Source organism: Electrona antarctica (assembly GCF_951216825.1).
Source record: "Electrona antarctica genome assembly, chromosome: 12".
NCBI lineage: Eukaryota > Metazoa > Chordata > Actinopteri > Myctophiformes > Myctophidae > Electrona > Electrona antarctica.
In genome coordinates this window covers 29,710,134-29,723,461 of record NC_136793.1, presented here as the reverse complement: position 1 = coordinate 29,723,461, position 13,328 = coordinate 29,710,134, and the positions used below count along the sequence as shown (strand labels likewise).

At 42.2% G+C, this 13,328-nt stretch overlaps 1 protein-coding gene across 1 annotated transcript in view; it reads left to right on the top strand.

Annotated features, from left to right (window-relative positions):
* Window positions 1-12,915, top strand: part of LOC306934372 (netrin receptor UNC5C-like) — a gene marked incomplete at its 5' end in the record, with an annotated part of 288,396 nt that extends 275,481 nt beyond the window's left edge. Inside the window, one exon of the mRNA XM_079516941.1 lies at window positions 8,866-12,915. Coding sequence (XP_079373067.1) covers window positions 8,866-9,028 — 163 coding nt within the window. The 3' untranslated portion in view covers window positions 9,029-12,915. The remainder of the gene's footprint in view (window positions 1-8,865) is intronic.
* Between the last annotated feature and the right edge of the window lie 413 nt (window positions 12,916-13,328).

Sequence of the window (13,328 nt, the reverse complement as noted above, 5' to 3'; positions counted from 1 at the left end):
TAATTTCAACCAACCAATGAATGTGGTGCTGCTGCCACTTCATGATTGCATGGCTTTGACTGGTGACTCACGCATTACGGTGCAGTGCTCAGCCCTCCCTTTACGGTGCAGTGCTCAGCCCTCCCCACTTTACGGTGCAGTGCTCAGCCCTCCCCACTTTACAGTGCAGTGCTCAGCCCTCCCCACTGGCTTTACTCAGCCACTCTGAGTAAAGCCAGTGGGGAGTGTAAAATGAAACCAAATGGTTTCATTTTACACTCTCAAGAGTTAAATTATTGTTTAAACATCTGCATTACTTAAGTTAATTCTACACGAGAGAATGTAGAGGAATTGTTGTTTTGATCGTTTGCCTGTTATCTCTCCTATGGTACCAACATCATACAGCATGGAAATGTGGACATATTCTTTTTGGGTCTGAGAGGCTAAATCTCATCAAATGGTGGTCCGTGGCTCAAATGGCGAATAAATAATGGAACTTGATATGAAAAGGGTTGAAAACTACTGCCATAGAGATACAGAGAAACAAGCACACACCTCCAACACCCTCGCCAGTCCATTCACACAATCAAAATACACACACGTATTGGCCATCTGCATTCAACTAAGTGGCAGAGGAAATGATTACAACCTTTTGTTCAACTTTATTCTGTGAGCGCACGCACGTACGTACGTACGTACGCACGCACGCACGCACGCACGCACGCACGCACGCACGCACGCACGCACGCACGCACGCACGCACGCACGCACGCACGTACGCACTCACTCAGTCACTCACAAACACAAAGCAGCAACAGAGGATCTCATTTGAGTTTCCTTCCCAGAAGCAGGGATACCCCTTATCTCAAACTGCAGAAGGAGAGAAAGAGGGAAGAGAGAGAGAAGGCAGAGTTTGATAGGAAAACATTGGAGGCATGTCAGAAAACTGAGATGTAGCCTACAGTATATACAGTACTTTTACTTGAGTACTGTACTCAGTACCAAGTACAGCTTAGCTCAAAATTCACAATGTGTTGCGATGCAACGCGCTGTGAGCTTGTAGATTGTCAATTTTCACTATTATTTATTATAGTGAAATAGTCCCCAAAAGTCATTGTGGGTGCAAATGTGATGGATTCACACCAGCAACAAAAAGATCACACACTGACACACACATACACGCGCACGCACGAGTGTACGCACACATGCACGCGCGCCAATTGCATTCCTGTCCCTTTGGAGTTTTGATGTTCACTTTACAATAGGGTAGAAGTGCAGAAATGGCACTTTATATCTATCTGTGTGAACCCTAACAAATTGAAAATGGATTTTTACTAAATTCACTTTGTTGGTTTAATTGTTGGACTGTTGCTGTGAATCAATTCTGGACAGCAGAATAGTTATCCTTTGAGTCTTTTTGTGAGAGCATGCTCTGCAGCCTGCAGACAGTGGATTTATTTTAATTCACGGCTTATCTTTTACCCTGATGTGAGCTTTATTCTGTTTGTGTGATAATTAGTTTGACAGCATTTCTCTGGGGATTGCCATGTCATTTTTTTAAACGGCTGTTCACACCAAGCACTGTAACAATTACATAATTACATTATACATCATTTTAAAAATCAAGTCAAGTGGATTAGACCACAATTCCACAGACCACAAGTATAACAAAGACAATGGTGAACAATAGTTATATTTATCCTTATAGTGATTAAGATGAGGATAATGGGGGCACGGTGGCACAGTTGGTAGTGCTGTCGCCTCACAGCTAGAAGGTCCTGGGTTCGATTCCCGCTTGGGACGCTGTGGGTGCTGGCGGCGTGTTTCCTCCTCTGTTTCATCAGTGCCCATACCTGAGGTGGGGTTGGCGAAAGGGCCTTTCTGTGTGGAGTTTGCATGTTCTCCCCATGTCCCCTAGGGTAGGTACCCTCACAAAAAACATGCAGTAATCCTGGTCTCTAAACTGCCTCCCCCTGGCCAGCCGGGGCAGGGCGCCTGATGGAGGGGAAAGGAACTGGTTGGAATAACGTGTTCCTTCCACGCGCTACGTCCAACCAGGGAAACTCCCCCCTGTCAGGTGCAAAGGAGAAACTTGGACACTCAGGCATGAAGGAAGCATAAGTTCAAGTCCGTTGCTCTCCCCATGTCCCCCATATATGGGGACTAGGTTGGCGGAGGGTGTGTAGAGCCCAGGATCACATTAGATAATTGACACAGGGGTGAAAAATGGGTTACAAAATCGTGGGATAAAAAATATATTAAAAAAAGAAAGAAAAAAAGACGAGGATAATCACCATTTCACAAAGCTAAACTTGAGGTTATCCACTTGAACCCTGGCATCCCTACTCTGGAGATAATGGCATTGGCAGTACAAGCTTGAGACACATTGTGAGCTTGTAGATCAGATATTTCCGGTAGCACATGGGAATGTAGTTGGCATGGCCAGACTAATTTCACTGCGTAGATATCTTCCGTGTAGAAGATTTATTTCCAAGGGGCGGTTACAAACAGTTTCTAACGTCACAGCTATAGCAACACTTTGAATAGTGGGCTCTGATTTGTCACCCACAACTCTGGGGTGAGTGAAATCTAATTCAAACTGAGGAGTGCCAGAGCAATCTCCCCAGGGATTTTTGAGGGGCGCTAGCCTCTCCTATGCCTAGCGTTGAGTGTTTGTGTACCCCATAGTGATGATTTGATTGGCTTAGCACCCCATAGCGATGATTTGATTGGCTGAGCAAGGGTTAGATGGAGATGTGAGGACGCAAATTCTGATTGGCCAGGATGAGATGATGTATGATGATGTATAATGATAACGGCGCCCCTCACTTCACACGGGTGTGATTCTTTGGGGGGGGGGATGGGATCGGGTTTAAGTGATTATCACTTATCAGTGACAGATATGTACTGTACATGCATGCATACAACTGGTGGATGATTATGGGGCAACAGTGGTTGCCGGTTCAGTCCCGGCATCGCGTTAAAGTGTCTATGAGCAAGGCACTAAACTCCTAAGTGCTTCCAACAAACAACAATTCTGCTTCAGAAATAGATCTGCACTGTGCACTTCATCCTGTACTTGCTTTCTCCTCTTTTCTTTCTTTGTCAGTTTATTGGATCATCTGCTTCCATTTTCGAATTCCAGCATAAACCGTTGACAAAATGATAGAATCTCTGAATATATTTGGCTGATGCGATAAACAAGAAATGTTCGCTGTGGGAAGCGCTCAACTCAAAAATAAAACCAGGCTAACCATGACCCTTCTTCACCGTCTCCCACGAGCAGCCTCTCTCTATTCTGTGTTTTAACCCCTTAAAGATGGAGTGCCGTGATTTTCTTCCACCCTTAAACATGATCATCAGGTGTTATTGTTATATAAGGAGGTATAATTTTTTCATAAAAGTGTACAGTATTTGTTAAAATTATGGTTTTATGTGGACACACCCACCAGTTCATTAGGTATGCGTGAGTTTAACCTTAGCACCACCCACCTAATCCAGTCCCTCCGCCTGTTCTCCCCGTGTCCCCTAGGGTAGGTATCCTCACAAAAAACATGCAGCAATCCTGGTCTCTAAACTGCCTCCCCCTGGCCAGCCGGGGCGCCTGATGGAGGGGAAAGGAACTGGTTGGAATAACGTGTTCCTTCCACACGCTACGTCCAACCAGGGAAACTCCCCCCTGTCAGGTGCAAATGAGCAACTTGGACACTCAGGCATGAAGGAAGCATGAGTTCAAGTCCGTTGCTCTCCCCATGTCCCCCATATATGGGGACTAGGTTGGCGGCGGGTGTGTAGAGCCCAGGATCACATTAGATAATTGACACAGGGGTGAAAAATGGGTTACAAAATCGTGGGATGAAAAATATATTAAAAAAAAGAAAGAAAAAAAGACGAGGATAATCACCATTTCACAAAGCTAAACTTGAGGTTATCCACTTGAACCCTGGCATCCCTACTCTGGAGATAATGGCATTGGCAGTACAAGCTTGAGACACATTGTGAGCTTGTAGATCAGATATTTCCGGCAAAGATAATAAGTGTAGCACATGGGAATGTAGTTGGCATGGCCAGACTAATTTCACTGCGTAGATATCTTCCGTGTAGAAGATGTATTTCCAAGGGGCGGTTACAAACAGTTTCTAACGTCACAGCTATAGCAACACTTTGAATAGTGGGCTCTGATTTGTCACCCACAACTCTGGGGTGAGTGAAATCTAATTCAAACTGATGAGTGCCAGACCAATCTCCCCAGGGATTTTTGAGGGGCGCTAGCCTCTCCTATGCCTAGCGTTGAGTGTTTGTGTACCCCATAGTGATGATTTGATTGGCGTGCGTGCGTGCGTGCGTGCGTGCGTGCGTGCGTGCGTGCGTGCGTGCGTGCGTGCGTGCGTGCGTGCGTGCGTGCGTGCGTACGTGTGTGCGTGCGTGCGTGCGTGCGTGCGTGCGTGCGTGCGTGCGTGCGTGCGTACGTACGTGTGTGCGTGCGCTCACAGAATAAAGTTGAACAAAAGGTTGTAATCAGTTCCAATAAACTGACAAAGAAAGAAAAGAGGATGCGATAAACAAGAAATGTTCGCTGCGGGAAGCGCTCAACTCGAAAATAAAACCAGGCTAACCATGACCCTTCTTCACCGTCTCCCACGAGCAGCCTCTCTCTATTCTGTGTTTTAACCCCTTAAAGATGGAGTGCCGTGATTTTCTTCCACCCTTAAACATGATCATCAGGTGTTATTGTTATATAAGGAGGTATAATTTTTTCATAAAAGTGTACAGTATTTGTTAAAATTATGGTTTTATGTGGACACACCCACCAGTTCATTAGGTATGCGTGAGTTTAACCTTAGCACCACCCACCTAATCCAGTCCCTCCGCCTCCTCCTTTAAGACCACCCACTTGTCCTAGTTCCTCCCCCTCCTTATAAAAGGCCCTTTTTTTTTACAAAATGACAAATTGGTGTTTGTAATGTAACAAAAACTCATGTTTTTGTGAATGTTAGAAGTTAACACTATTACTGAGATATTGGATAAGCACCATTATGCACTTATACTGCCACCATTTATCCATGTATAGGCCTATAATCCATACCATATCAGACCTGTTTTTTCTGATTCTTTTTTAATCATTTATTTATTTCCTCCAATTATATTGACCCTATTGTCACAATCAGCTCATCTCATCATCCAATTAAATCATAGTTTAACAGCAGAAACAATTAGTTTGATAGATCATTTAAGCACCCTGGCATTGAAACTGTCCTTTATTGACACAAAACACTTGCAGCTCTGCCCTAGGCACATGATGCTCTGGACAGAAGACTCTCCACTCTTCTATTGCTCTGATCAAACTCAATTTACAACATGAATATGCCGTTCCTTCTGACTGCATTGAGTTTCAGCAAAAGTCTCGTTGCCAGATTTAAAGAAACAAGCAGCCAGGTCCACGAAAACAAGTCACAGAAATTGCCTTGAATATTTATGAAAACGTTTCAACAACACCAATCCTTTTAACAACATATTAATATTAATCCTTCACATGAACCATTGGTCAAATCAACCACATCTCCCCTGCAAGTTACTTATATGAAAACAAGCCCAAGTCGCTTGTAATAGCCAGACATGGCAACTTGACTTCCAGCGTGACACAACAGATACTTCTAATTATTGACTTTACAGCCTTGTATAAGTATTAGGACCTACATAATACTACAACAGCCAATAAGAATGCACACTGTGACACTACACTCTGTATCAAAGCCCGACCACTGTGATTATAAAAGAAACAACCTGAACTCCTGTCTCCTTGAGAACAGCAAGAGTAACTGGACAGCAGAGCAGGTATAAGGTTGGTTTGTGGTTTCCTTGATTAATCCTGAGGACCCAACGTGAACATCTACTTGCTTCTCCAATTTAATTGACATAAATAAAAATAAACCTAAAATTCTTTTTTCTGTTATTAACACCTTGGTTAACCCCGCTCCTCCCCATATTCCTGTATACTCTGATAATGACTGCGAGCTATTCTCATCATTTTTTCTAGATAAAGTAAACCATATACGGTCCAACATAGCATTTCCTTCCACCACTACAGTTGCCCAGCCCAGTCCCTCCTCCAGTTCCCGTACTCTGTCATTTTAGTACAATCTCCCTAGAGGAACTTCTACCTATTGTCTCACACATGCACCCCTCCTCTAGTCCTGTTGACATTATCCCCCCACTGCACTTCTAAAATCAGTTTTTAATAGCCTAAGTCCCTATATTTTGTCCATTATCAACAGCTCTATCTCCTCTGGTTGTGTACCCGATAACTTTAAACATGCAATTATCCAACCCCTCCTGAAAAAAAAAAACCTTCACCCGCTAATCCACAGTAATTACAGGCCCATCTCTAAACTCCCATTCATCTCCAAGATTTTGGAAAAGGTTGTCTGCAACCAACTAGTTCAGTTTCTCAACCATAACAATATTTTCGACAAATTTCAGTCTGGTTTCCGCCAGAAACACAGTACTGAAACTGCACTGATTAGAGTCTCAAATGACATTATTATGAAGTCTGATATCGGTGAATGCACAGTATTACTATTGCTGGATTTAACTGCGGCGTTCGACACAATTGACCACTCCATCCTCCTCCAGAGGCTCCATCAGTGGGTGGGGTTAAGTGGACTGGGCTTAAACTGGTTCTCCTCCTATCTGTCAGGGAGGAGTGTCGCTGTCGCCGTTGACAGTTATGTCAACGGCGGTTCCATTCTGGGTCCAGTTTTTCTCCCTTTATATGCTACCCCTTGGTGCTCTGATAAATAGTTTCGAAGGCGTTGCCTATCATTGCTACGCCGATGACACTCATACCAGCTATATTTTTCTTTCAAGCACAATGACATCGATAAACTCTCTACCCTACGTGACTGTCTCACAGCAATCAATAATTGGATGGCCCAAAACTTCCTTCAGCTCAATTCCAACTAAACAGAGATCTTAATCATAGGCCCTGAAAGCATCACCAACGCCGTTCGGCTCTCTCTAGGCCCACTGGCATCCAATATAAACGATTCCGCTAGAAATCTGGGTGTCCTCTTTGACAACCGCATGAACCTGGAATCCCATGTTAAGAAGGTCACCCAGTCCTGTTTCTTTCACCTTCGTAACATCTTAAAAATCAAACCAGTCCTCACTCCCCAAGACCTAGAAAAAAATCATCCATGCTTTCATCTCCTCCTGCCTCGACTATTGTAATGGACTCTACACCACCCTCAGCTCCTCCTCAATCCATAAACTTCAACTAGTACAGAATACAGCTGCCAGGATTCTCACAAACACAAACCGCAGATCTCACATTACTCCCGTGCTTGCTGCACTCCATTGGTTGTCCGTCAAATCTAGGATAAATTTCAAAATTCTCTTAATAACATATAAGGCTCCACTTTACATCTCCGAACTACTGCATGCAAAGCCAAACATAAGATCTCTCAGGTCCTCTGATAAAGGCCTTCTGTCTATTCCGACAACTAGACTCAAAACTAAGGGGGACCGTGCATTTGCAGTGGTTGCCCCCACTTTGTAGAACGCCCTGCCCTGCCCCGTCTGTCGACGGTTTTAAGAACTTGTTAAAAATGTATTTATTTCGTCAGCATTTTATTTTATGATGTATTTTTACTTGACATATTTGCATTTCAATGTTTTGCCTTCTATTGTTGTTTGTTTGTTTCATGCACTTGTTTTAACATGATTGTTTTACCTTGTTGACCACTGTACAGCACTTTGTAACGTGCTCTATAAATAAAATGTACTTACTTACTTCCAAGTTCCAATCTAACGAAAAACAATCTAATTGGACGTCTGCTGACTCTGCTCTGCTGTGAACTGGTAATGTGTGGTGTGGTAATGTGTGAAATGATTGTTTGAAAATCTGTCACACAATTAGCAGCAAACCGCGCCGTTCAGTTCACACGTGTGTATGTGGCAGGCAGCTCCGCCCACAGAGGTTGTCGTATTTTAAAAAATCACTCCCGTGTGAACTGAGTGGTGCAGGGTCTTATATAGCCTGATCAGCTGTGGTCTGACGTAATGTCAGTGACCATAGCAACCATGCTCGTTTTTTTGGTTGCTAACCATAGCAACCATGCTCGTTTTTTTGGTACGAACAAACACGGGTACACGGGTACAAAGCCAGTTGTTGGAGTGGTTTGCACCACTCAGAAATATATACTGAGGGGGAGGTGCGTGTGTGCGTGCAATAGTAATAAGTCACACTATCAGTGTTTATATCATTGGCCCGTTTGACTGTCAAGGGTTCAGCCTCCAGGAAAAAACCCTAAATACAAAGTTAATACACCATTGCACATAAAAACGACTCCAGTACAGGGTGTCTAATGAAGTACTGTCACCTCATAGACACTTGAAAAACTGGAAAAATACAAAAAATGTGGCACTCCATCTTTAAGATCTGAGGCTGATTCTACAAATGTCTTCTAAAATCATGTCAGTTTTCTGAAAAACCTATGTTTTTTATATCAGTGGTTCTCAAACTGACTTTCATGTCAAGGAGCCCCAAAATTATATGAAATTGGCCCCCATCTGAAAATGTATTGTTCCAGGGACCCCCCAGAAGTAAAGATATGAGTTGAAAACTTTGCTGTGAAAGAATAGCAGATCTACATACTCTTTGTGCGGCACTCGGTGCCACGCTATGAACTTGTAGATCTGCTATCTTTCAACAGCTAAAGTTTAAAATAATGGTTGAAGTGGTTAAAAGCTAAAGTGACACAGGGCTGGGAATGGCAATGTCTCCTCTCAGCACTGCGACCACGCTCTCCGCCACAGTGTGTCCGTGGGTTTCATTTTGGCTCATTTCCTGTCCCGTCTGTCGCCCCACCCACCATTTCCCCCCAGGTACCTGAACTACTTTGCCACCAAGTCCAGTCCGACGGGCGTGATACTGGACCTGTGGGAAGCCCAGCACTTCCCCGACGGCGACCTCAACGAGCTGGCTGCCGTCCTGGAAGAGATGGGCCGCCACGACGGGAGCTTCGCCTCCATGGCGCTGGATCACTGACGCAGCTATGCTACCGTTACCGTGACAACCACCGGGTGCCCGAGACAACGAGGAGGACCGAAACACCATGTGGTCCTTTAAGGAGAGATCGAGGACCAAAGCCAGTTCTAAAAAAAAAAACAAATTAAAAAAGATTGTCGCCATAGTAAGTGAGTGTTCAAATACCATGGTGATCGTGATGACAAACAGAACTAGAACATCTCCAGCTAGACGAACTGCTGTGGGAGGTGTTTGTGTGCGTGCGTGCGTGCGTGCGTGCGTGCGTGCGTGCGTGCGTGCGTGCGTGCGTGCGTGCGTGCGTGCATGCGCGTGGTGTTATAGTGTCTCGTATGCTGAAGGACAGATAACCCTGCCTGTCAGTCGATCAGGAACAAACAGAAGGAACAAACATGTCTGAAAGAAGGAAGATACGAAAGAAAACTAAACCCGGTTCTCTTGTCGAAAAACTAATTACAGTAATGGAAGGAGATGGAGAGAGGCCTTGAGTTCCTCTGTGGTATTTGGAGCATTGTGAAAGGAGACAAACTAATGACAGAGAGAGAGAGAGAGAGAGAGAGAGAGAGAGAGAGAGAGAGAGAGAGAGAGAGAGAGAGAGAGAAAGAGAGAGAGAGAATAATAATAATATGAGGATGATAATCAATGACAGATCTTTTTTATATATAAATGAAAAGAGCAAAGCAAATTTCAAAAGGAAAATGTAAGGTGAAAATGTTGTCAAAAGCAGCAGGTGAACTTGTGTAAGAATGAAGTAGGGCATAGAAAGAGAAGAGATTGTGATAATCGTTCACCTCTCTTGTGAGTCTTAGCTGTACCTTGTGTTTACTGGTACAGTTTACTATTTATATCGTTTCCTAGGAAACACTGTGTATTCTGCTGTCCATATGTGTGGATTATTTCGTCCTAACAGAATTCTGTTAGTCAGAGACTAATTGTGGCCCTGACTAGACAAAATAAACAAGACAAGTTATCTAGGGTTAATTCAAGTTCCGCTGCAGGAGCTAGACTAGAAAGTAGCAACCCTAAGCTTGGCTTCTTCCTGTTAGTCATTCCTATCACACATAAGTATTAATTAATTAATGGTTATGCCAGCAGCGTGAGGTTAGACTAAACTATATTTTTCTCCCAAGAACTGAATTGACCAGATAAAAACAGATTTTACCTTGCAATGGTAAAAGCATTGGGACATATCTCATGTGTAATTGTCTATTTCTTTTAGCAATGTGCTGTTGAAAATATACTTTCTTGATTGGCATACATTCAGACAACATTTGACAGAAAATGGTTATAAAATAACAACCAATAACTGGGTCTGCTTCTGACTTTTGTGTCACAAATGTAAATGTATGAGCAAATTGGCAATTGTGTTGTCTTTGCCATGCAGCAAAGATAGTCTTGAAGCTACAGAGGTATAGCCTATACAATATACAGTATACCCACAGAGGTATATAAGTCCCACTTTTTATATGCTTTGTTTGTTTCACTACAGCTCGCCTTATTGGGCAATGCTGCAGTGCAAATACTGGATGCAGGGTCAAGGGAAGTCCTTAAATGGACATGACATGGCAATGCTTTTGATTAACCATGAATCCCTCACGCCTAAAAGTCTACCTGATTGTTGAGAATTGACAGGGTCCAGCTCAGAGAAAAGAGACGATGCAAAAAAGAAAGAAAATAGGGAACAACATATTAGGTAGTACTTGTATTAGACTAGCTATGAGGAGGAGTAAAATACAGCTGGTTTCATTCTTTACAGCTACATACAGTATACCCATACAGTGATTCTTTCAAACATACATTGGCATGTTTTAATGTTGTTTATATACAGTTTCAATGTATGTATTTGTTTTTTTGGTATTCTGTCATCACAAGGTGTGGTTATCAGGCCTATCGTGCAATTTTGCCTTGATTTGTCACAAAGACTTTTACTGGTCACTATCGCCATCTGGTGCCCTATCACAGAATAACAGCATTTAAAATGTTTCCTGTCCCAAAACTGTAAATACATGAATATCACGTTTGTCCTGAAAGCCATTATATTTTCAGTACATTTTTGTTTATTGTAATATAATTTTACTTTTTTATGTTTATTCTAGCTTGTGGACTGTATGGAAAAAAGTGTAACTTATCGGTATGTTGCCCTTTATCTAAATAGTCCCCAAATAGATGTTAAAGGATGTTCTGCCGTCAACTAATATTTTATTGTGTGGTACATTTGTAAAAAAAGAAAAAAGAAAAAAAAAGAAAAGAAAAAAGAAACATAAAAGGGTGCGTTGGAAACTAAGACATTGAGAAGACATCTAACAGGGCCTATATGATGTGTATGTGTGACTGAACACTGGCGGTTTGACTAGGATCAACTTACATATGCGATGAGTGGGATCAACCACAAATAGCAGGTCTAACACTATTGTCTGACGAAACCTTTATGAATAAGCGGCCTTATATTTTCAGACTGACACCCCCAGTGTTTTTAAATCATTGCATTGGGCTTATTATTTATTTCATGGGTCTTTAAGGTAATGCAGTGTATTTAAAATAAACACGACCCAACAATTGGAGCTTTCTATGGACATTTCTGATGAGTGTACAATACTTATCAGAACATGGTGGAAATGAATATGAACAGACTGTTATGTTCTGAATTATGGAGAGACGCCATATGACATGGAACTGGAGGCCAGGCATGTAGGGGAGATGCCAGGGAGGACATCAGGTAGAAAACGAAAGCTCGGAACTCTCGTTTACGCAGGCACAAAAGATTGTCAATGGCGCATAACAAACACACACAAATGTTTCATTTTCTTGTGGCTGCTGTAATGAGAGCAATCCATGCAGAATTTTAGTTATTTCCCACTTTCCCACATTCCTTTAGAAAGCCATTATTAGAGATGAATTTAAGAATCAGATGTTTTGTACATCCATACAGAGTAGACTGCACTCAGGTTTAAGGGGTCAAAAGGTAGGGTGGATATTTTGCAGGTTTTCAAATGTACTCTCTAGCAAGGCAGTGTGTGAGAGTCTGATGAGGCAAATCAAAAACGTAGGAGTCTCCTACTACTGAGTCTCCTATTGTTCGATGACCTGGTCATCAATTATTGGTTCAGAAATGCAACAAAAACATCTCCATTAATTCAAGGCTTCATGGGATGTGTAACTGATGTTCATGGCTTGGGGTGAATGTTTCGGGTGAACTATTCCTTTTACACATTTAGGCCATGCAGATTCTAAAAACGCCTTCTAAAACCTACAGTAACACTCCAGGTCAACCAATATAAAACACTGAAGAAAATCTGATTTGTGTGTTCCTGTACAAATGCAACAAAGATATCATCATTGCCATTGCTATCTTACCAGCAGTATATTGAGTTCACAGACTAGTCTATACAGATCGAGGAGAGTGCATGTAGCCTAAACATGGTGAGTTGTCACACATTGGAACATGAAAATGGAACAGTGCAGTGTTGAGAAATCGAAGTATGTAAAAAAATAAAAGGGGGGGGAAAAAGACAGATTTGTTTTTCTATCCACAGTGTACAGTTGTGTACTGTCAGCTACAGTTTATTTGGCAAATTTCTGAATATGAAACAGTAACAGTACGGTTAGATACTAGTTTGTATGTTTCAAGTTTTTATTTAATTTCTTTTTGTAAAAGCAGTGTCTACTATGCAAACTTGGCATCCATTCTGATAGAAGTCTATAATTAGAGCTGTGCTTGTAAGTGCATTTTTATTTTATTATCAGGGGTGATCTTATTTGTATAGTGTGGGGTAGTATTGGTCCATTTTAGCTAATGCTGGCACGCTTCATGAATCTTGCTCAATCGTGCAAAATGCTCGCCTCTCCATCTCTTCTAATTGTCAAGTTTTATGTACAAAGTGTAAGAAAGAATTTTTAAGACAATTAATAAATTATATTTATAAGCAATGCTGAAAATGTGTGGCCGTGTTATCTGGTTATATATCTCTTTAATTATTGTCAGTATGTTCATCTTTCCATTTAATAATGCCCTCATCATGCTACTGTGTAGTAACAATTAAGCTTTTTTGGGGGGGGAGAGAGAGAGTGAATGTGTTTTCATTTTGCAAACTTGTGACCAAGTTGACCAACGATTTTACAACCTTGGGCTATATAGGTAATAGGTTTTAGGGGCTGGGAGCCCATGTGTTTGGTCAGATTTTAGATTTCTGAGGTGTAAGAGGATGCAATTGCATGATGAATAAGTTTTGCCAGACAGAAGATAGGCCTATATATAGTTACATCTTTCAAATTTGAAACCCTTAATAGTGTGGTACGAGGCGTC